Genomic DNA, 23,728 nt, shown 5'->3' with positions numbered 1-23,728 from the left:
CACATTACAAACTCTTCGAAAAGCCGTTTAGTGCCGGTCCACAGTATTAAGATGTCATCAATATATCTAATCCATGTGAGGATATGTGTGGACCATGGCATGTCGCTGGAAAAGACGATTTTCTCTTCCCACCAGCCCAGGAGCAAATTTGCGTAGGTGGGGGCACAAGAGGTCCCCATCGCGGTGCCCCTGAGCTGGTGGAAAAATTTCCGGTTGAAGAGGAAGTAGTTGTGTTAAGATGAAGCTCAATAGTTCCAATATGAACTCACTATGCTGTTGTAAATGTCGGCCTCTTTGAGTTAGGAAATGTGAGGTGGCTTTTAGTCCTATGTTATGCGGGATCGAGCTGTACAGGGCTTCAACGTCGAGGCTCGCTATCATTGTCTCCGGACCCACCACTATTCCCTCAATTTGACGCAGGACATCCATTGTGTCCTGCGCAAATGACGGAAGCGATGACACACATGGTCTCAGGACCTTGTCTAGATACTTGCTGGCATTCTGTGTTAGGTTATCAATGCCAGAAACAATAGGGCGTCCTTTTAGGGGGTTCGTCCCCTTGTGTATCTTTGGCAAGGTGTAGAAGGTGGCCAGTCTAGGTGTGTCTACAGTCATGAATTTCAGCTCGCGTTCATTGATGAGTCTCGATTCTTTGGCGGTCATGAGAATTTGGTCTAATACTTGTTTGAATTTGTCTGTGGGGTCCTCCTCCAAAACAGCATATGTGGTTACATCATCAAGAATGTCGGTGCACATTTTGATGTAGCTCTCTCTGTCTAATATAACCACATTGCCGCCTTTATCAGACGGTTTAATAATGATGTCCTCGTTCTTTTCTAGAGCCTTCAGGGCCTTCTTTTCGTTTATGCTCATGTTATAATTTTTGATATTGGAGGTTTGAATCTTTTTTATATCCCTTAGGACCAAATTCTCAAAGATATCCAATTCTGGACAACTCATTGCAGGGGGATGAGATCTATTTGTTGGCCTGCAATCAGTGTATGTAATTGGTCCAGATGAGTCTTCCTCCAAACTTTGGAGGTCCCTAATTGCGGGAATATCAGAGACTGGTACACCTAGTTCGTTGGCCAATTTGCGATCCTGGATCGCATGATATTTCCTCCATCTGAGCTTTCTCATGAAGAGGGAGATGTCCTTTGTCCAGACGAACGGCTCATAGCGGGTCGTCGGGACAAAGGACAGCCCCCTCTCCAAGACCCGGATTTCGTGATGGGTAAGTTGGTGTTTAGATATATTGATGACCTGCATTTTATCGTTGTCGGGTTCGTCTGGACTGTCGGGTGCCGTCAGTAGTTGTCTAGGGGGTTCCGGCGATCCCTCAAAAAATATTGTGATATTGGAAATTCTGAGGGATGTTGTGATTGGGACCTAGTACGTCCCTGACCTCTCCGTCTCCCCTGATCACGCCCCACTCTCGGTGGTCGCTGTCTACGTTGTATTCTAGATTTTTCGTTATCCGATTGCTCGGTTTCTGAGGAGCTTGGCTCGGCACCGGATTGTCTGCCCGTACTGATATATGCCCGATTCTCCCGGAAATCAGTTAGGTCACGGGTAAATAGCGCGTGTTTTCTGTCTTTGATATTTTGGGTGTACTTTGCAATGTTATCCTGAAGATATAACATTGCAAAGTACACCCAAAATATCAAAGACAGAAAACACGCGCTATTTACCCGTGACCTGACTGATTTCCGGGAGAATCGGGCATATATCAGTACGGGCAGACAATCCGGTGCCGAGCCAAGCTCCTCAGAAACCGAGCAATCGGATAACGAAAAATCTAGAATACAACGTAGACAGCGACCACCGAGAGTGGGGCGTGATCAGGGGAGACGGAGAGGTCAGGGACGTACTAGGTCCCAATCACAACATCCCTCAGAATTTCCAATATCACAATATTTTTTGAGGGATCGCCGGAACCCCCTAGACAACTACTGACGGCACCCGACAGTCCAGACGAACCCGACAACGATAAAATGCAGGTCATCAATATATCTAAACACCAACTTACCCATCACGAAATCCGGGTCTTGGAGAGGGGGCTGTCCTTTGTCCCGACGACCCGCTATGAGCCGTTCGTCTGGACAAAGGACATCTCCCTCTTCATGAGAAAGCTCAGATGGAGGAAATATCATGCGATCCAGGATCGCAAATTGGCCAACGAACTAGGTGTACCAGTCTCTGATATTCCCGCAATTAGGGACCTCCAAAGTTTGGAGGAAGACTCATCTGGACCAATTACATACACTGATTGCAGGCCAACAAATAGATCTCATCCCCCTGCAATGAGTTGTCCAGAATTGGATATCTTTGAGAATTTGGTCCTAAGGGATATAAAAAAGATTCAAACCTCCAATATCAAAAATTATAACATGAGCATAAACGAAAAGAAGGCCCTGAAGGCTCTAGAAAAGAACGAGGACATCATTATTAAACCGTCTGATAAAGGCGGCAATGTGGTTATATTAGACAGAGAGAGCTACATCAAAATGTGCACCGACATTCTTGATGATGTAACCACATATGCTGTTTTGGAGGAGGACCCCACAGACAAATTCAAACAAGTATTAGACCAAATTCTCATGACCGCCAAAGAATCGAGACTCATCAATGAACGCGAGCTGAAATTCATGACTGTAGACACACCTAGACTGGCCACCTTCTACACCTTGCCAAAGATACACAAGGGGACGAACCCCCTAAAAGGACGCCCTATTGTTTCTGGCATTGATAACCTAACACAGAATGCCAGCAAGTATCTAGACAAGGTCCTGAGACCATTTGTGTCATCGCTTCCGTCATTTGCGCAGGACACAATGGATGTCCTGCGTCAAATTGAGGGAATAGTGGTGGGTCCGGAGACAATGATAGCGAGCCTCGACGTTGAAGCCCTGTACAGCTCGATCCCGCATAACATAGGACTAAAAGCAACCTCACATTTCCTAACTCAAAGAGGCCGACATTTACAACAGCATAGTGAGTTCATATTGGAACTATTGAGCTTCATCTTAACACAACTACTTCCTCTTCAACCGGAAATTTTTCCACCAGCTCAGGGGCACCGCGATGGGGACCTCTTGTGCCCCCACCTACGCAAATTTGCTCCTGGGCTGGTGGGAAGAGAAAATCGTCTTTTCCAGCGACATGCCATGGTCCACACATATCCTCACATGGATTAGATATATTGATGACATCTTAATACTGTGGACCGGCACTAAACGGCTTTTCGAAGAGTTTGTAATGTGGCTCAATGATAACAATCTAAACTTACGATTTACAGCTGCAATAGACGAGAATACGATGACATTTCTAGATATCATTATCAAAATCGAAGCAGATGGCAAACTCACGAGCGATTTATATCGTAAAGAAACCTCTACCAATAGCCTCTTAGCCTGGGACAGTTACCACCCTTTCCCCCTACGACGAGGCATCCCTAAAGGCCAGTTCCTAAGGGCAAGACGCAACTGTTCCAACGACAACTGCTTCAACAAGGAATGTGACAAACTCCACAATAGGTTTCGACAACGTAAATACCCTATTGAAATTCTAAACACAGCTGAACAACATGCCCGCATTTGCAACAGGAGTTCTCTCCTTATCCCAAAACAGCGACCAGATAACAAAAACGTAATTAGAATTATTGGCACCTACGACACTGGACACCAGGAAATTTTCAACATCCTTAAGTCCTATTGGGAAATTCTTCAGAAAGATGATGATATCAAACAGCATATCTCCGATCTCCCTAAAATCACCTATAGACGTGGCCGGAATATTCGCGACCACGTGGTGAAAAGTCATCTGAAACCAACCACCTCTTGTAAGAACTGGCTCACACGCTCAATCCCAAATGGGACCTTTAAATGTTCCAAATGTCTGGCATGCAAATATATTCTGAAAGGCAACTCTTTTACCGCGAATGCTACAGGCAAACAGTATGAAATACGTGATTTCATCAATTGCCTGTCAACCAATGTAGTATATTTGATCACATGCAGCTGTAAAAAACAGTATATCGGAAAAACGCGTCAACAACTGCGACGGAGAATACTGGGTCATATTGGCAATATAGGGAGGAAAGAGATCACCTCCGTAGCAACCCATGTGTGGGAACACCATAATGGAAATGCTGAATGTTTGGCTTTCCAAGGGATTGAAGCAATTAGATCGGATGGTAGAGGCGGCAACCCTGACAGCCTGCTACTTCGTAAAGAGGCCAATTGGATTTTCCGGTGCGGAACCACACAACCAGTTGGCCTAAATGAAATTCTGTCATTTAATTGCTTCATCTAACAGATAACCTTCTAGCACCTTTTCTGTTTTTGGGCCTAAAAACTATAATTCTGAATCAACCTCCATCCATGGTCGTCATGCGACACTATAAATAAGACCACAAGTGATGGTCCATCATTCACCCTTACCAAATCTTACGGTTTTACCATATTATCCGCCGCTATCTTTATGTTTTGGATCAAGATCGTATTATACTTACCTTAAATTTCTGGATCACAAATATAAAACTAACTAAATGAATCCTGTAATATCTATTACTGTATTATCAAAGAGGACCTATTACTTACTTTTTTTGTTTTTGTTGTTTTATGTGTTGTGCCCCTATATGTGCATTTTTAAAAAGTTCAAAATAAAAATTATATTTTTTAATTCAAGTCACCACTGTGAAAGGGCTACTCAAGTTAAATTTGGAGACTTTTTGCTCTGCCTACTCTGTGAAATATTCCTTTGTGTTGTATTGCATAAAAACGCAGTTTTCAGGAGGTGCGATGCAACTTTGACAGTAGGAAATCAAACATCATTTCTCAGGCGTTGTCAGGCTCTGGCGCGCATCTCCTCTTCAGCCACAGTCTTTAACCTTCTGCCAGCCCTTCCTGGATTAAAGGATGAAATCCCTGCCTCTAGGAAGCACTGGTTGTGATTGGTTCTTGAGCACCACGACTCAGCCAATCAGAGCCAGCGCTCGATGAACCAATCACAGACATTAAATGAATGAATGGTTGTGATTGGTTCATCGAGCGCTGGCTCGGATTGACTGAGTGCCGTAGCACTCAGCCAATCCGAGGCAGCACTTCCTGGAAGTGGGGATTTTCCAATCCCTGACCAGATGAGATGCCTCAAGAAAATTGTCGGGGATCAGGGAAAAAAATGCTTCTTTGGCGACGTCTTTTTTTTATGCAGCTAGGGCTTCTTTTCAGGGTGGGGCTTATATTTCAAGCCTCCTACCCCCTGAAAATTCCTTGCACATGGGGCTACAATATCGTGTGACTTTGTAGCGACACAAAGTTATGTTATTGCATTAAGAGAAAATGCAGCGATATCGCACGGACCCCTGATGCGATATTGCTGTGATTTTCTCGCGGCGATATCACGTCGCCTGTGTGGAAGTGGCCTAACTAGTGAGTGCCTGTAGAGAGACAAGCACTATCAGAGATCTCTTACGTGTTCTGCTTAGAGCAATACATAGAAAGGGTCTTCTAAAACATTCTAGCGGAAACAGCATTTCTGATCATCCTCTGTATAATCAAGTAGACAACCTTCAAGTTCTTGGTCAGACAAGACACCACAAAAATGACTACTCTTATTTACATGACTCCTTGTGGTCATGCGGAAAAAAAAAATCAGCAGGAACTTCGGTCATGTTCGCGGACCCTTGTTTGGACAGCTGCTTAGATAGGTCTTGATTGCAAACAGCTTCAGAAGAATCGTTATTGAAGTTATATAGTGAAGGTCATCTGGTGAACCTAGCTGAGAAATGTTTTCTGGGTGGGCTTAAGTCACTACATCATCAACTAGACCAAGTCTAAACAGAACTGAAGCACCTTCTTTGGTCCTGCATGACTTAAGGCACCTTTAGGGGTGATAATGTCCAAATCACTGGAAACAGTGATTTTTGGCAGTAGCTGGACCTTATACACGCAACCACCAACAGGGAACTTGGTTTTCAGTTCATCTACAAACCAAGTGACTAAGCAACTCTTGACAAGTGAACAGTTTCTAACTATCGGCCCTTGTAAACAGGCAGTCGCTCATCTTGAACGATTGCCTGTTAACTATAAATGGAGGTGGGCAGCAGAAAGCTCTCCATTGTGCTCTGCCTCTGTTCACTCAATGACTACTGCTCCTGTGAGAAAGTCGCCCAGTGTAAAGTCACCTTTAGTCCGCCTGTACACGACTGGGTCAAATTCTGCATGTAGTATCCCGCAGAAAAAGCTAACTCAGCCGGTGACCCTGCGTACCTATCCGGATTCTTCTTCCTTCTGTACTACGGATGTGCCAGCCGATGCACATGTGCAGTACAGATTACGCTGCACCATCGCTAGGCGATGACGCAGATCCAGCAGCCTTTCCGCAATGATCATTGCTGCGGGTTGGACGGCTCCTCTTGACTTCAAGGGAAGCAGCCTAGAAATAGAGCATGCTGCGATTTTCCCCCCACAAGGGTAAAAATGCAATTGATTTCCGCTGGTGGGCAGGAAAAAAATGCGGACGCCAGCTCTGGATTCCGCAATGCAAATCTGGTCGTGTGCAGCCGGTCTTCGTATTTTTTTTTTCTATTTACTTGCAGTACAACACACAACCAAGCATGGCTTTTACTACATATGGTAATCACTACATGGGATCTCGGTCCAATGAAATGTTTGTTTAGACTACTTGTTTCTCCTTTCCTTGTAAGTACATTATTCTGGCTTTATTACGATAAATTAGTTAATTAAAAAGGGAATTACAAGCTGTATTGAAGGCCTTGTGCTGGAAGTGATGGCTGCTGAGGACACAACTACTATATTGGCAAAATTGTGGCAAAATGATTGAACAGAGTTTTATCAAAATCTTTTCTTCTGAAAGCAGTTACTAAGAACTGCAGGGAAGTTTTCAGATTGGAAAACTGAATTATTAGATGGCTGAGATGACAAGATTTCACAACGACCGCGACACCAAAATGTCATACATTTGCTGTCCTGCTGACTTGTCGCACTCGCTTGCATTATACATAAATCTCTGTCACTTTTATACAAGTGCCATCACTCACCGTCACTTGTGCCACAAATAAATAATTAAATACATCAATGACATCCTGACAATAGAAAGTACAGGTGATCTGTTTGCCAAGCAGAACACAAGCGCTACAGACCTGAAAAAGCTAAATCTGGCATTGAAACAATCTACACATACCACATTTTTTCCCAAAAAAACTCCAGGACAGTTTTTGGAGTAAAGTAGATCCAGTAGGAAGTACAAGTCTATTCTTTTTTTTTTTTATCTATTTTTCCCTTTGGCTGAAAAAAGTGCATGAAATACTGCCACAAAAAAGAAAAACCAAAAAACTGCCGTTTAAAAATAAAAAAATAAAATAATGAATGTGTGAAACCACCCATATTATGGTTTTCTCTGCTCTCGCCACATTCCCAGAAGTAGCAACCCAACCATAGAACAGAAACAGCCAGCTAATGTGGCCGCCAAGAGAAAGTAACTGTCATTAAATAATCATGGGATCTTTAAACACTCTTCTCAATGTCTTAGTAATTTGGAAGGAGCCTTGTTCTTAAAGGCTTGTCCTCAGAGATGAGATATAAATGTGATAGCTGATCCTAGGTAACAGAGGATTAAACAGCTAATGTCTGGGTAAAATTCCTTCAATCCAGCCCCAAAGCTCCAAACACATTACCGGTCACTTAAAGTACAACTCCACTTACTATCTACATGTTTGTATGCATAGGGGAAAGAATAGATTTTTATATATTGGACAAGCTGACAAGTGAGTACTTTTTCCCCCCTACCTCTGATGCCTAGAACAGTTGTCACCACTCTTCCTCCACACAGGCATCAACTTGCAAATACACATGGGTAAAGGGAGTATACCTCAAACATGGAGGGGGTGTACCTTTAAAGCAGTTGTATACCAAGCAAGCAAATTATCACCTGGATAGGTGATAGCTTGATTGCTTGGAACACAACTGCTGCGACCCCCAGAAGTTATGAAAGTGGCACACCCCAAGTCCCCTTCGTGAACTGAGCAAGCAACTACTGCTCCATTCACTTCAATGTGACTGAATGAGGTAGAGCACATCGCTTGGCTAGCTCCATAGATGAACGGAGCAGTGGTCACTTCATTCATCTGGGGGACACCAAATGTGCAGTTCTGATAATCTCTGCGGAGTCGAGGGTCTCAGAGAGCATACATTTATCCTGTGGATGGGATCACCTCTTCATCCCCTTCAAAATCTAGTATGTAATTGTAGGTCAGAGGTCGCAGGGAGAAGGAGGGGGGAGAGCTCGGGAGCCAAACTTGCTCCATACCCGGTGACAGCCGGCAGCCATCAGTAATCAGAACCAGCTCTGAATACAGCCTTTTTCTGGCACCCCTTTACCTCCCATGGGACGCCAATGGGTTGCTATAGCAGCCTGGTGCCTAATTAGGACTCAAGCCTGTCAGGCTAAATTATTTCCTGCCACAGGCAGGGCTTAATAGGTTGCTGTTAAAAGTACAAGATCCTGCAAAACAGAAATTTTCAAGGAAATAACCCCTTACAACCAATTATGCAACTTTGGTCATGTGTGTGTTGGGGGGGGGGGGGGGGGGGTTGAGCCATTTCATGTCAACCGGCTGCACTCAGAGGTACCTCTGATCAAGGCCGTTTAACTGCTTAGAGTTTCACTGTTTAGACTTTGCTGCAGTATACTGCATTATTTCTGTATTGAATCCAACATTATACAATCTCAGGTTCAAGTCCCCTACAGGGACTAAAAGAAAACATTGAAGTTCAACAAAGTTCTTAGAAATAAGAAAAAATAATAATTAAAAAGTTAAGTCAATACTCTCCACAAAGCATAAAAGCAAAAAAAAGCCCATGCAATTAATATTGCCATGTCTGTAAAAGTCTGAACTATTAAAAAACTGCATTATATATCTTGCACTGTAAGTTTACTTTTAATAATGTCAGAATTGCAATTTTATGAGCAACCATTGCTCAAAGAAATTTGAATAAAAATTGCTGTAAGTTATGCACTCATAAGCAGTACCAATAAAAACAGTCAAAAACAAGCTCTCACACAGCGCTACTGATGGAAAAAGAAGCCATAGGTCTCAGAACACGGTGCCAAAATTTCTCTTCATTTTTTAGAAGTGACTAAACAAAAAAAAAACAAAAAACAACAACCCACATTGGTATTGTTGTAATCATACGGACTCGCAAAATAAAAGTGGAAATGAACAGGTCCTTTTGACTGCACTGTGTTCATGTCGTAAAATTTCAAAAAAAACTGGTGCATTTGCTTTATTTCCGTTTTTACTCCAAATTTTCAAAGGTTATACACTATAGTTTGCATTTTTCAATGGTACCATTTAAATGTACCGTAATTTGCCCAGCAAAACAAGCCTTCAACACAGCTGTGTCAATACCGTGTTTTCCCGAAAATAAAACAGTGTCTTATATTAATTTTTGCTCCAAGATTTCATTTTTACATGTGCAGCGACCTAGACACTATTTAAAAAATCATGCTAGGGCTTATTTTCAGGGTAGGTCTTTTCAGGAAAACAGGTCAGAAAAAGGAAAAAAAATTATGGTTTTTGAAAGACAGGAATGAAAAAAAAAGTTAAAAGACTGAAAAATGTCAGGTCTTCAAGGGTTTTTTTTTCCACCAGAACACCATAGTGATCACCTGATCGTGGAGGGTCTAGCAAGCAGCTGAAGCAAGGGGAAGCTGTGGCCAGCCATGGGCAGGTTTTTTTTCCCCCATGATCCCTAAAGCCCCAGCATAGCCCTGCCCAGGAGGGTAAACAAAATCTAAATTGAATTGAACTTATGCATCATATGGGGATACTTTAGATAGAAGGAAAAGCAAATTAAACTTTCATATGACCTAAGCCTTTCACAAAGCGCTTTGACATACAAGTCAGTGAAAGATCAGAGGAGCGCAGCAAGGCGGTGTGGAGACAAAACATTCAGTCGGTTATTAGGTAAGAATTGAAACAATTCATACAAAGAACTTTTAATTCAGCTGTTTCTTCAAGGATGTTTGTAGTATTTACAAATGCAAGTCATACTTTGGTCAACAGCTGGCTGCTGACAATCTGTTGACAAGGCCAAAGCCTTGAGCGCTTCACATAACTTCAGCACAAATCTCATTATCCGCGCACCCTGGAGTTGTTCAGCAAAACAAGCTGCTTCACTCCAGCACATATCTGGAAACCTCTACATATCAAAACAGCTGCAGGGCTGGACGAGGACACGAATCCAGGAGGCCCCAAGTAACAATTAGAACGGAGGTACAAATATAAATACAGTTTACTAGAGGTCTCTTGTGACTCACTTATATCCAAAGCTGGATATACAAACCATCAAGACACAGTTTAGGCTGTAGATACATTAGTGATTGTAATCAGCTGCTTTCTTGAAGCCCTAGGCCTTCACTGTTGGCCTGTGAAAGGTGTCGTTTTGAACTACAATGCCATATGGTAAAATAAAGTTACCGACCAATCTCTGCCGTGATCGGTGGCCTAGTTTGGTTTTCCACTGTTGGGATGAATATCTGACGTTTGGCATGAACTACTTTCTAACTCCAGCACCCAACTGAAAACATCCAACACAGTAATTCAACATTTCGACAGATAGATGCCTTTAGTCGGCAGCTGTCATGCCCATTTGGGTCATAAAAAGGTAAGGTTGGTAGAAAAAAAAGTCATAATCAGCCTTTCTGCCATTCAAAATTTCTAGTATATGACCAACTTTAGTCCTGACTGCCGAATATTGAAATATTTAGTCTAGAAGTATACTTACCAACACTCATTTGTTTACACTCTCAATTATCAATTTTAAATCTTTAAACTGTTCTGTTCAGTAAAGGTACCCAAAATTTTAGTATCCCTAAGGCCCATTTATACCCAACGATTTTCGCTCAAGACTTGCTAAAAGCCGTCTTTTAAATGAGAATCGTTGGGTCTAACGTCATGGACATCGTGCAGTTTTTATTAACGAGTCATTCATCATGGTCTTTCCGCAAGCTGAAAGAATGGTGAGCCTTATCAGTGCCGTGCGCGGAGTTCTCAGCAGGATACTGCTGATACTATTGTTTCAGCAGGTATCCCGCTTGGAGAACACAGCCGGAGTATGAAGAAGACAGCACTCCAGCTGTGTCCTGCATACCCCGCTCGGAGTGCTCAGCTGCATACCAACTGTGCACTCCATGAACACAGCAGGAGTCTACAGAAGACAGCGCTTCAGCTGTGTTTTGCCTACCCCACTCGGAGCGCTCAGCTAGATATCAACTGTGCGCTCCGTGAACACAGCAGGAGTCTACAGAAGACAGCACTTCAGCTGTGTTTTGCCTACCCCACTCGGAGCGCTCAGCTAGATATCAACTGTGCGCTCCGTAAACACAGCAGGAGTCTACAGAAGACAGCGCTTCAGCTGTGTTCTGCATACCCCACTCGGAGTGCTCAGCTAGATATCAACTGTGCGCTCTTTGAACACAGCAGGAGTCTACAGAAGACAGCACTTCAGCAGTGTTCTGCATACCCCACTCAGAGCACTCAGCTGGATACCAGCTGAGTGCTCCGAGAAGACAACAGCTGTATGCAGAAGATAGCGGTCCCGCTTGTCTTCTGCACACAACGGGAGCCTTCATTTACACACTTATGCAAAGTGAACGCTTAAAACTGTCACTCAAACTGCCGTTTGAGTGAATTTTGAGTGATCATCTTGCCGTGCAAATCCACACCATTATCGCTCAAAAGATGTCTTTTGAGCGATAATCGTCGTGTCTACATAGGCCTATAGGCTGATCTCACACGAGCATATGGTCAGAGTACATTACGCACATAATGCGCTGTACCAATCTTCCAGACTCCAATGTTGCCGCTCACACGAACTGCACAAACACGCCGAGATGGAACATGGCGATTGGCAGCATGCAGCAAGTACACGTCATTACATGAATCACGGCCATCTGATCCAGGCCTTAAAGGGGTTGTCTCGCAGCCAAACGAAAAAATTTTCACACCCCAGTCCCCCATGTTAAGCAAGCATTACAAACTACCCATGTAAATCGGTTTTTTACAGCGTTTCTACTCACCATGAAGCTGTTTCATGAAGTTATAAAAATCTTCTTCCAAGATGGCCGCCGTCATTTCCCAAGGTGCACCGCTGGTCTTCTCCCATGGTGCACTGCGGGTCTTCTCCCATGGTGCACCGTGGATGTTCTTCCCCAGTCTGAGCTCCACTGCCGATTACAGCCACCTCATTGGCTGATCGGCACCACGTGACAGGGGCGGAGCTACGCGATGACGCTGAGAGCCAGGGGAGGAGCCAGGACGCAGGTCGTGAGCCCGGACCCACCAGAAGAGGATTCTTCTCTGCGCAAGCGCGACTGTTGCGGCGACCAGTGGAGAAGTTTGGTCGTCGCCATGGAGACAGGGACGCCAGCACCGGAGGGGGTAAGTGTATAACTTCTGTATGGCCAATACTTAATGCACGATGTATATTACAAAGTAATACAGAAGTGCATAACTGCAATTGCTTCTGCGGGACAACCCCTTTAAGGATAGGTTTGTAAGAAAGCTGGGAAACCACCACCATTACTTCCCCCTTTAGGTTTGGCACTTTGTTCTATAGTGTAGGAATGAGGAATGTATGTCTGCAAATCTTATGCCGTTTTACCTTTCAGTGTTGGGCCTCAATGAGTTATCATCCGGATCTCCAAAAAATAGATAACTATAGCCGAGCTGAAGATTTCATAATTTGACTAAAGAGGACAACTCAGGTGCATGCATTTACAGGTATTAAACGGAAAGAGTCACTACAACAGACTTCCTTACAACTAAGGATCTACCCACAGGAAACAAGAATTTCTATCAAATCAGCTTTAATCTCTGCAGGAACAAGTCCATTTAATCTCCATTATAAACTTACATGTTCATGTAAAATGTGAAATGGCATACAGATTGCAAGACACAAACCTAAATAAGCAACTTCTGCAAGGGACATCTCTTGTTGATAACACTAATATATACATTGGTATTATTGGATAGAATTTCAGAACACAGAGGAGTATAGGCTACTGACTAGTGCTGAGCGAGCATACTCGCTAAGGGCAATTGCTCGAGCGAGCATTGCCCTTAGCGAGTACCTGCCCGCTCAAGAGAAAAGGTTCGGGTGCGGGCAGGGAGCTGCGGGGGAGAGTGGGGAGGAACAGAGGGGAGATCTCTCTCCTTCTCTCCCCCCCGCTGACTGCCGCAACTCACCGCTCCCCCGCGCCGGCACCCGAACCTTTTCTCTCGAGCGGGCAGGTACTCGCTAAGGACAATGCTCGATCGAGTAATTGCCCCTAGCGAGTATGCTCGCTCATCTCTACTACTGACCAATCCCTGATTGGGCTATGTATTTCTCTTGATATTTCTTACCCTTCCTCTTTACCTCCCCACCCACCCAATATATGTAGTTCCTCTTATATGTTCTCCCTTTGTGTTGTGTTTGAACGAAGAAGACAAGGTTGATATAATTGTGTTCATGTGCACAGATAGTGTGAGTGGAGAGCTGGAAGAAAACGGATATCCGGAAGATCACGGGATAGAATGTTAGGTGTTCACGTGATCATATTGCTACCTACTGGAACAGTTATTTTTCTTTTCGCTTTTACTTAATTGGATATTAGAGATATTGTATCACATACGGTGTTGATGTTGAACGGCGGCAAAATGATGTTATATGGAAATTAAACATATACAATTCTTACTTGTATTGTTGATGATCTTTTGTGCTTCTGGTCTTTGCCATGAATCTCTCCGCAAGTTTCTCCAGATTCCGGGAGTACTCCATTTCAATTTCTGATTTCTTGCGGAAGAAGTCCTGGAGGTCCTGAAGGAGCTGAACTCTCATCTCGGTTTGTTGCTCCAAGCATTTTTGTTGTTCAACCAGCTGAGCTCTTATCTCTGGAAAATAAATAAAATAAATATGAGTCCTCAGATCAAACGCCAAGTTCACTACCATGTGGACAAAGCGGTGTCACAAAACAATGTACAAGCACAAAACGCTGGCCAATCTGATCACAATGTACCTGGGGCTCAGAATAAGGGAAGTGGGGTCAATATAAGATAGGGGAGGTTCACATTATGTATACGGTCTCCGTTTAGTATATGTTAAATGGATGCATATGACAGATGCCATGCAGCGGCATCCGTCAATCATAGGATCCTGTAGCAAAAGAAGGGGGGGGAGGGGTGAGTATACATTTTACGTATACTTTTACTGGATAAAGTTGAATGGAATAATATAGTCTACAACACAATCCCACACACTTTTTTGCTGTACACTGATATATACTGGCCTGAAGGAGGGGGGGGGGAAAAAAAAAAGGACACGCTTTTGCCTTGCATTGGGATAAAGTAACTCTGTAGACACTTTTAGGCCTGGCTCACATGACGACATGCATAAAGCCCAGCTTGAGTCCTGCAGGGCCTTACTGCTGTGGAGCCGGCCTATCACCATGAATGGCAGCGATATTGTACTGCACACGACAGCACAACGCACACATGCCGCCATGCAGTGTCTTCCCAGGTTTCTTTTTATTTAAGCCTCCGCCGCTCATACGCAATGTAGTGAATCCATTTTCTTTCTCGTATTGAATATAGGCAGTGACTTCATTTTTCCTCTAGCAATGACCAGAGACGCTTTACTACTATCTACATTACACTTCGTTGTAAGAGAATTGCATTACGTTGCTTAGCAACAACCAAGTGTAGGTAAATGAATGTTTGAGTATTAACATTACAAGGTACACAAGATTAACTGTGGCCTAGAACACGACATCCGAAGTGGGTGGCCCCAGTATGAAGCGATGCCAGCTCCACAAACCATGTTTGACCTTGGAGTGTTTTACATTACATCTTTGTGCTCTAGAGCTTAAGCAAACAGAAGTCATTTGCAGAGAAGCGCATCCCTAATAATAGGGTGAAACACAGGTAATGCATTTCTCACCCACACAAGAAGGAGCAAGTCTCATCGGTTTTGTTATTGCAAAGGTGTTTTGAAGAGTTCACAGCTGTGTTAACTACAATGGACTTCAAAAGTATTAGCAAAAAAAAGTATCTTTCATGTTCCAGATTTGCCTTCTTAAAATTTTAACTGGCACAAACATCGTGGCATAAGGTAAATTTCAAGCAGTACTTTTCTTTCTAAAGCAAGCGGTTCGGCAACAATATTTCCAGAAGCAAACTAATTCTTTTTTTTCTTTTTGAAGCGGCGCTTCAGCAAGTTTCCGTGCAGTCCTGAACTCCGATGAAGCATCTCTTGCCTGTGACAGGGCTTGAATACCCCGCCTCCAGCAAGCAATTGCTTTGATTGGTTCAGGAGTGCCGCCTCTGAACCAATCAGAGCCGGTGCTCGATGAACCGATCACAGCCATTCACTGAATTACATCATTGAATGGCTGTGATTGATTAGAGGCAGTGCTCCTGAACCAATCAGAGCAATCGCTTGCTGGAGGCGGGGTACTTAAGCCCTGTCACCAGAAAGAGATGCTCCGTTGGCATTAAAGAATGCACGTTAGTCTGCCAGAGCGCCGCGGTCCAGCGGACGGACCCAGATGGCGCTGGCTAGGCGAGCATACCCCCCACCCCCTTAAAAATAAAACCCTGTGCCTTTTTTGGGGCAAAAATTAATATAAAACGGTCTTATTTGGGGGAAAATACGGTAGTAATGGTACCTTCAAAGAGCAAAAGACTCATGTCTTTAAAACCATGTGCTACACAGTATGTTGGCTGGTCACAGATCTTGAAATACATAGATCTAACTCTTTCAGACTACAGCTTCATGGACACTTTGTAGCGAAACCGATTGATTTCAACTCAAGTAACCACATAAATCCATAAGATTATATACTACATAATTTATTATTTTGGACTGCAACTGTAGCTAGAAAGTTCCAATTGATCAGTAGCTCTATAAAAAGTCTCTAGCACTAGCCTTCGCCTAAATCCAAAAAAAGAAAAGAAAAAGACTTGGGGAAGGAAATTTAAGGATGAAAAGTTCACAGGTTCAAAGTCTAAACGCTAGTTACAATCTGGTAAGACGGTGTTTTGGGGCAGATACCACTACTATTCATTTACAAGTATGCATAGCATAACCTCTTCATCATCACCAACTGCTTTAACTCTACCCTAGAGTACATAAACCAGGATGAAGGATTTTTCAAATCTACTATATCTCAGGGTTGTAATGGTGAGATTATTTACCAGAAAGGTTTATGAAGGTTAGAGAAGCTTTTCCCAAGCATAGGAAGAGCTGTCAGTCGTTAGGTCTAAAAGTGAGCCAACGACTGAACAACATATGAGAATAGTTCGCTTTTCGCTCATCGTTCATTTTATGCAGGCATAAAAAATTGCTGGCTCGTTCACTTACCGTTCAGTTTAAACAGCGCTTAGTCTTTAGCATTCACTCATACAGTATATGGGAAAGACTGAACAATGCTCCCTTGAACGAGCCAACGATATGTCTGCCTGTCTAAACAGGCTGCATGAGAGCGAACGAGTCATTGGTGACATCACTGGCTCATTGAAGTGAGAATCGACTCTTCTAAAAGGACCCTTACCCATGACATTTGAAGTGCTCGGCACAGAGTAGGCAAGGTTTCTGCGTTTCCCCACACATAGATCTGAAAATTACTGTTTGTCTTATAAGACACAAAAGGATGCACACTGTGAAGTTAATGAACAGCTCAGCGGGAGGCTGATTTTCATTGTAACTTTTACCATGCTATTGAATGTACTTGTACACAAAAAGATTCCAACCCCTGAATCATATTGCCTAAATGGCTTTCATGATTTTCTTTTTCAAACCATCAAAATATATTAATAAATAAGATCGAGGATATTAGAGTCTGTAAGTTGGCCTTTAAGTGAGGGCCAAGTGCTCTACTTTATCCCTTAGGTTGCGCTCACATGGCCATATACAGAATCCGCTTGGAGGCCCGCAGCCGATTCCAGTGCGATCCTGCATACGGCCACGTAATATACTGTGCATGACTATGGGCTGTGGATATATCTGCGACCACAAATAACAATGGGCTCTATGTTGCGAATATGCGCGGTAAAATAGAACATGCTTTTCCGTGAGCAAATTACGCAATTCCAACATTCTAATGTGAGCGGTACTGTGTAATTCAAAGCATTTGATTGAACCACGTATTACCGGTGATCAAATGCTTGTGGAATCTGGAATTCAAATTTGGTAGTGCGAGACCGGCCTTAGAGTACCATTCACATGCAGCACATCTGTTGCAGAGCTTTCCACAACTGTCCCATTCATCTGACCAGGGCTTGAAAGAATCCATGTGTTCGCCACCAGAACAACCCCACTCAGATGAATGAACCATGGTTAAGTAGCAGATATAAAGTCTACTGTGTGTGAATACATCTTAGCAACCAGAATTACAAAAATATAATTATTCCACCACATGTTGAATGGGCGTAAACTATAACTTCTAAGCCTTAAGCGGTTGAACGAGCCACCATCACTTAAAGGGGTTGTCTCGCGAAAGCAAGTGGGGTTATACACTCCTGTATGGCCATATTAATGCACTTTGTAATATACATCGTGCATCAAATATGAGCCATACAGAAGTTATTCACTTACCTTCCCTGTGCTGGCGTCCTCGTCTCCATGGCTCCGTCTAATTTCAGCGTGTAATCGCCCGATTAGACGCGCTTGCGCAGAAGGGTCTTCTCCCTTCTAGTCAGTCCAGGCACGAGCAGCATTCTGGCTCCTCCCCCTTCTGCACGTCATCGCGTAGCTCCGCCTCATCACGTGTGCCGATTCCAGCCAATCAGGAGGCTGGAATCGGCAATGGACCGCACAGAGCCCATGGTGCACCATGGGAGAAGACTCGCGGTGCACCATGGGAGAAAACCGCGGTGCACCATGGGAGAAAACCGCGGTCATCTTTAAAAGAAGAAAAGAAGATGCTGCGCGAACTGGGAAGGAGGTAAGCGATTTATTTATTTTTTTTAAATTACAAACGGTATTGATTTTAACGGGGCAGAATGCGGGAGTAGGTTTAAAAAAAAATTGCATTTCGCCGCGGGACAACCCCTTTAATGATTTAAAAGCATCAATGACTATGCATATGGAGCGTCTAATGACAATGGATAATACATTGTTATTCAGGCCAAGTAAATCAGGCCAATAAAGCAGAAGGATACCTAAAAAACCATGGCTTTACACTCAACCTGCTTGGACTGCGCTGTATAATTTGGCCAACATCTGCGAGTGTACGTATTCTAAGTGCTGTTTTCTAAAGTGTGCCATTTCTTACATGTGTGACTTGGGATTAGTTACTTGATTAAGAGTTTGGAAGAGACACTTGTATTTATTTACTGCTTATCCATTTTAATGATTTGCATGTATTTTATCTAATATATCTGTACAATCCACATTTAGAACATGCTGTATGAGTGACAATGCCGTCCCGTGTACAACCTCTGCCATGTATAGGCCCATTTACACCAGCCGATGATCGCTTTAAAAAAAAAAAAACAAAAAACAAAAAAGAACAAAAATCTCTAATCAGCAATTGTTTTAGCGATCATCGGCACGTCTAAATGAGCGCCCATTGTGCGCTTTTCAGGCACTGCAAGCTGATCGTTAAATTCAGTCTTACAGAAAAATCGTCATTCACTCCCATCAGTTCTCCATGAACAGGAGAGAACAGGGAGAACAGGATGATCAGGAAAGTACTGATAGTATTGTTTCCCCTTGGAAAACAAAAGGATCAGAGCGCAGATAAGAGCTATTAACTGCATTCAGTGAAGGCTTCATTTGTACACTTAATTGCTACTTAAGTAGCTACTTAATGGTTTATGCAAAATGATCACTCAAAGCTGTCACTCAAACTGCCTGCTGGTGTAAATGGGCCTTATGCAGTCCTTGAACAGCCGTTGGAAGGTGCATACTGCTGTATGAAATGCAAGTTGTGTGTCGTGCATTTGGAAGCCCATATCCTGGATCTAAATGCGCATCTTGCAACATAGATACATTGGCAACCTGGAAAGGGGTTTGCTGCTCATTGAGGAGACCCTCGCTGGAGCAGATGTGGGGGTAGATGGTAGTTTGGGAGAACAGGATGATCAGGCAGTTAGCTGGATGACAGATGGAGGGGTAGAGGGAAGAGATCCAGGGAGGCTAGTCCTGAACTGGCACACCCCAACAAGTTTGCAAAGTTAACAGATGAGGGGGATGCCATTACAGGATTAGCGCTGCTGTAGCACAACATGGCCTCTGACTGCTAGGAGGAGGTCTGCTCCAGTAAGGCTGGGTTCACACGGGACGGAACTGCTGCGGCAATTTTACCTGTGGCTTCTAATCCCGGGATTAGCCAACCATGTGAATGAGGTTTTGCAAAAATCTCGCCCACAAGGGGCGGCCAATCTGTTGCGGCAAAGCCGGGCAGAAATGGAAATGCTACATGGAATTCAATTCCATGGCATGTTAATTTTTTTTTTCTGTTGCCGCCTCACCGCTCCAAAACCCGCAGCAAAATGCAGCGAGTTTTGAAGCTACGGCTGTCCCGCGGTAATCTCACGGTTTTTTTCAGAGCGGCCAAGCCACGAGACTTCCGTGGGATTTCCGTCCCAAGAAAACCCAGCCTTAGAAGGGAAATAGGAGCACACTGTAGGTTAGACAGGTTATGGTAGTGGGGCACTCAATTATTAAGGGATCAGATAGGGTAATCTGCCACAAAGACCAGGATTTTTAAAAATTGTGTTGTCTACCTGGCGTATAGCAGATTGGGGTAATGGATTCTCACCAGCTCCTCCCAGTACTCTAGCAGTCATTGTACACATTAGCAACAATGATAAAGTTAGAGGTAGGTCAAGGGTCCTTAACGATTTCATGGAACTAGGATGTAAGCTTAGGGCAAGGACCTCCAAAGTGGTATATTCTGAAATACTACCTATACCACGTGCTATACCAGAAAGGCAGTCGGAGATTATGGAGGTAAACTAGTGGTTCAAGAGTTGGAATAGGAAGGATGGATTTGGGTTCCCAGAGAACTGGGCAGTCTTTGTTGTTAGCTACATATTCTACAGTTGGGATGGACTGCGTCTCAATGGGGAGGGTACAGCTGTGCTGGGGAAGAAGATGGTTAGGAGGAGTGTTTAACCTAGAGACTGGTGGCAGGGCACCCAGAGTGATAGAGGGGTAGACAGTCTAGACCGTGATCTGAAACTAGGTAATGAGAATGGGGGTGAAGCGGTGGGAGGAGGTTAGTACAGTTAAAACAATTAGAAATCTACTTGAATTAAAAGAAAAAACCAAAAAAAGCCTTCTAAACTGTGTGACATTTGACCAATAAGGCTGACAAATTGGAAGCAATATCTGAGGAAAACTAAGTAGTGGGAGTAACAGAGACCTGGTTGGACGAAAGCTGTGACTGAGCAGTGAATTTACAGGGTACAGTCTGTTCAAAAAGGAAAAAAAAATTGTAATAACCAGAAAGGGGGAAGGGCTTGTCTATGTAAAATCCTGTTTAAATCCCACACTACAGAGAGATACATGTGAAGGCAATTACCATGTGGAGGCTCTATGGGTAGAGATTAGAGATGATCGAACATGTTCGGCCCCGCCCCTTTTCGCCCGAACACCGAACTTTGCGAGTACTTCCGTGTTCGGGCGAAAAATGTTCGGCGGTCGCCGTGGCAGCGCGGGGGGGTGCGGCGGGTAGTGGGGGGGGGAGAGGGAGAGAGAGAGGGCTCCCCCCTGTTCCCCGCTGCTGCCGCCCGCGCTGCCACGGCGACCCCCGCCCCCCGGCGGCCCCCGAACATTTACGCCCGAACACTGAAGTGTTCGGGAAAGCCGGTGTCCGGGTGCGTAAGTGTCCGTAACGGACACGTTCGATCATCTCTAGTAGAGATATATGGAGGGGAAAAAAAAAAACAAAATCCTCATGAGGGTTTTCTATAAGCCACCAAATATAACAAAAGCCATTGAAAATCTATTACTTAGGCAAATAGATGAAGCCCCAAATCACAATGGAGGTAATTATGGGGGACTTGGTACTGGTGTATCTTGACGCCATCAGAAGCTAGGGGTTTGACAGCCCTTAGATAGAAGGACGCCCCTGTCACACCCCTAGCTCCCGATTGGCAGCAAGATAGTTCGGCCAAGGAACATAGTTGCAGCTGCTAGCACACTGTGGAGAGCGACAGGGACCCTGACGAAGAACAGCAGCAGCAAAGTAGGCCTAGCAGCTCCGTTTCACCTATGGCGGCGGCACCCTCCCGACTGCAGCGCACAGACAGCGGCGCTGACACTGAGCGGGGGTCCCCTGACGTCAGCAGCGCTGTGATTGTGTGACCCCGCTGCTCGCTGCTGACTTACTCACCCGGCTCCTGTTAGTCTTACTGCCCTGCTCACTTCTATGATTGCCAAGTGCGCTGCTGTAATCTCCAGCGCCCTATCGGCTCACTCTGCTTTCCCCCCGTGTCACTCTCCGTTGATAGAGGCCAACAGGACAGCGCTCTCCTGCTTCCATTCTAGCCAGTCTGCTTTCCCCCGCTGTCACTCACCGCTTTCTGTCCCTGCTACTTGGGCTGCAGTGCAGCAGAACAGGAGCTTAGAGAGACCGACAGGACAGCTGTGAAAAACTAACTGTAAGCTTGGGGGCTGTAACGTGGGTTTTCCCTGTGGCTCAGTGCCACACATGCCTTGAGCGATAGCAGCGGAATATCAGCAGCACTCACTGCAATTTCCAGTCAGTCGAAAGCGTACTCTGAAGAGCCTGGCAGCCCATCGCCCTTCCAAAAACACTGACAGCCTCAAGCAGCCAACCAGAAGCTGTGGGCGTTACCAGGCTGTCAAAGTGGCTACACCTACCCTCCAGCCATACTTCTGGTGGGGGACTTTAACTATCTGGATATAAACTGGAAAGCTGAAACCTGCAGATCTCATAAACGTAACACGTTTCTGTCAATCACTAAAATATAATTACCTTACCCAACTTGTATAGGAACCAACTAGAGGGACGGCCATTTTGAACTTCATATTAACCAACAAACCTGATAGACTAGGGCTGCAGGTTAGAGAGGACACCTGGAAAAGAGTGACCATAAACAAAGTTTCCTTGTCTTTCAATAGGGATTTTTAATCAGGGAGTTACAAAAATACTAAACTTTAGGAAGACAAAGTTCAATCGACTTAGAGATGCCGTTAACCACACTGACTGGGACAATGTCCTCAAAAACAAGAGTACAGATATAAATGGGAAGGTTTAAAAAAAAAAATCTTAAATACTTACTCTAAGTGGCTCATACCTTACAGGAATAAAAGGGTTGGGAATAGGAGAAAACCGATGTGACTCTATAATATGTAAAGAAGGCAAACAAAATAATGTTTAAACTACTAAAACAAGAATGCAGCCAAGCAGCACTAAAAAGTTACAAAGAAAAAGAATAAATGTAAAAAACAGATAAAAACAGCAAAAGTGGAGAGACAGTAGAACGAACCCTAAACTTCTTCAATTATATAAATCGTAAAAAGAATACTGAAAGTGTTGGCCTTTTAATAAATAAAGTAGGAAAAATTGTAGGGGGTGATGAGGAGAATGGTCTGGGCGAGAATGTGTGTAAGTGGGTGAGTAACTGGCTCAGTGACAGAAAGCAGAGGGTGGTTCTAAAACGGTACATACTCTGATTGGGTCACCGTTACTACTGGGGTACCACAGGGGGCAGTGTTGGGCCCTATTTTTAATATATTTAGTAATGACCTGGTAGAAGGGATTGCACAGTAAAATATCAATATTTGCAGATGATACAAAACTATGTAAAGAAATTAACACAAGAGAGGACAGAATACGGTTGCAAATGGATCTCGATAAGCTGGGGGCTTGGCTGCTGCCAAGTCAAATAGGATCATGGGGTGCATCGCAAGAGGTCTAGGGGCACATGACGAGAACATTGTTCTTCCTTTTTACAAAATCACTAGCCAGACCACACATGGAATATTGTGTACAGTTTTGGGCACTGTTACACAAGGATACATCAGAGCTTGAGGGGGTTCAAAGATGGGCAACCAAGTTAATAAACACAATGGGCAGACCACAATACCCAGAGAGGTTATCAAAATTGGGGTGATTTCCTTTAGAGAAAAAAAAAAAAAAGACTGCCGAGGGGCAACCTAATAATTATGTATAAAAATATCAGGGGACAATACAGAGATCTCTCTCACAATCTGTTTATACCATGGACTAACAAAAGGGCATTCTTTACATCTAGAAGAAAGGTGGTTTTTACAGCAATAGAGGGGGGCTATTTACTCTAAGGCCTCATGTCCACGGGGAAAATCAGATCCGCTGCAGATTCTCCATGTAGAATCTGCAGCGGGTCCCTCCTGCCCCGCGGACATGAGCGCCGAAAATAGGAATTTAAAGCATTTACCTTTCCGGCGCGGGCGACGAAGATCAGCTGTTCCTCACGGCCGGATCTTCATTTTCGGCCGGCGGATGAATTCCTGACGCCGGCGGCACGTCGCCGGCACGTCGTCGACGTGCCGCGCGCATGCGCCGGGCACATCCGCCGAGCAAGGGAGATGCGGCCGTGAGGAAGAGAAGAGCTTCGCGGTCCGCTGCGGGTGAGTAAATGCTTTAAATTCCTATTTTAGGTCTCCCGCGGATCCGGACGGCTTCCATAGGCTTCAATAGAAGCCCG

At 44.3% G+C, this 23,728-nt stretch overlaps 1 protein-coding gene across 4 annotated transcripts in view; it reads right to left on the bottom strand.

The window, feature by feature from the left end:
* SRGAP1 (SLIT-ROBO Rho GTPase activating protein 1) overlaps positions 1 to 23,728 on the bottom strand; it is a 170,649-nt gene that overhangs the window by 90,102 nt on the left and 56,819 nt on the right. For all 4 annotated transcript variants that reach the window (XM_066591556.1, XM_066591557.1, XM_066591558.1 and 1 more), the window contains exon 2: positions 13,765 to 13,960. In XM_066591556.1, the coding sequence (XP_066447653.1) occupies positions 13,765 to 13,960 (196 nt within the window). The remainder of the gene's footprint in view (positions 1 to 13,764; positions 13,961 to 23,728) is intronic.

The sequence above is a fragment of the Eleutherodactylus coqui genome, chromosome 2 (genome assembly GCF_035609145.1).
Source record: "Eleutherodactylus coqui strain aEleCoq1 chromosome 2, aEleCoq1.hap1, whole genome shotgun sequence".
In the NCBI taxonomy this organism is placed as follows: domain Eukaryota; kingdom Metazoa; phylum Chordata; class Amphibia; order Anura; family Eleutherodactylidae; genus Eleutherodactylus; species Eleutherodactylus coqui.
Note: the sequence above shows the minus strand (reverse complement) of the source record. Positions and strands in the feature narration are given on the sequence as shown.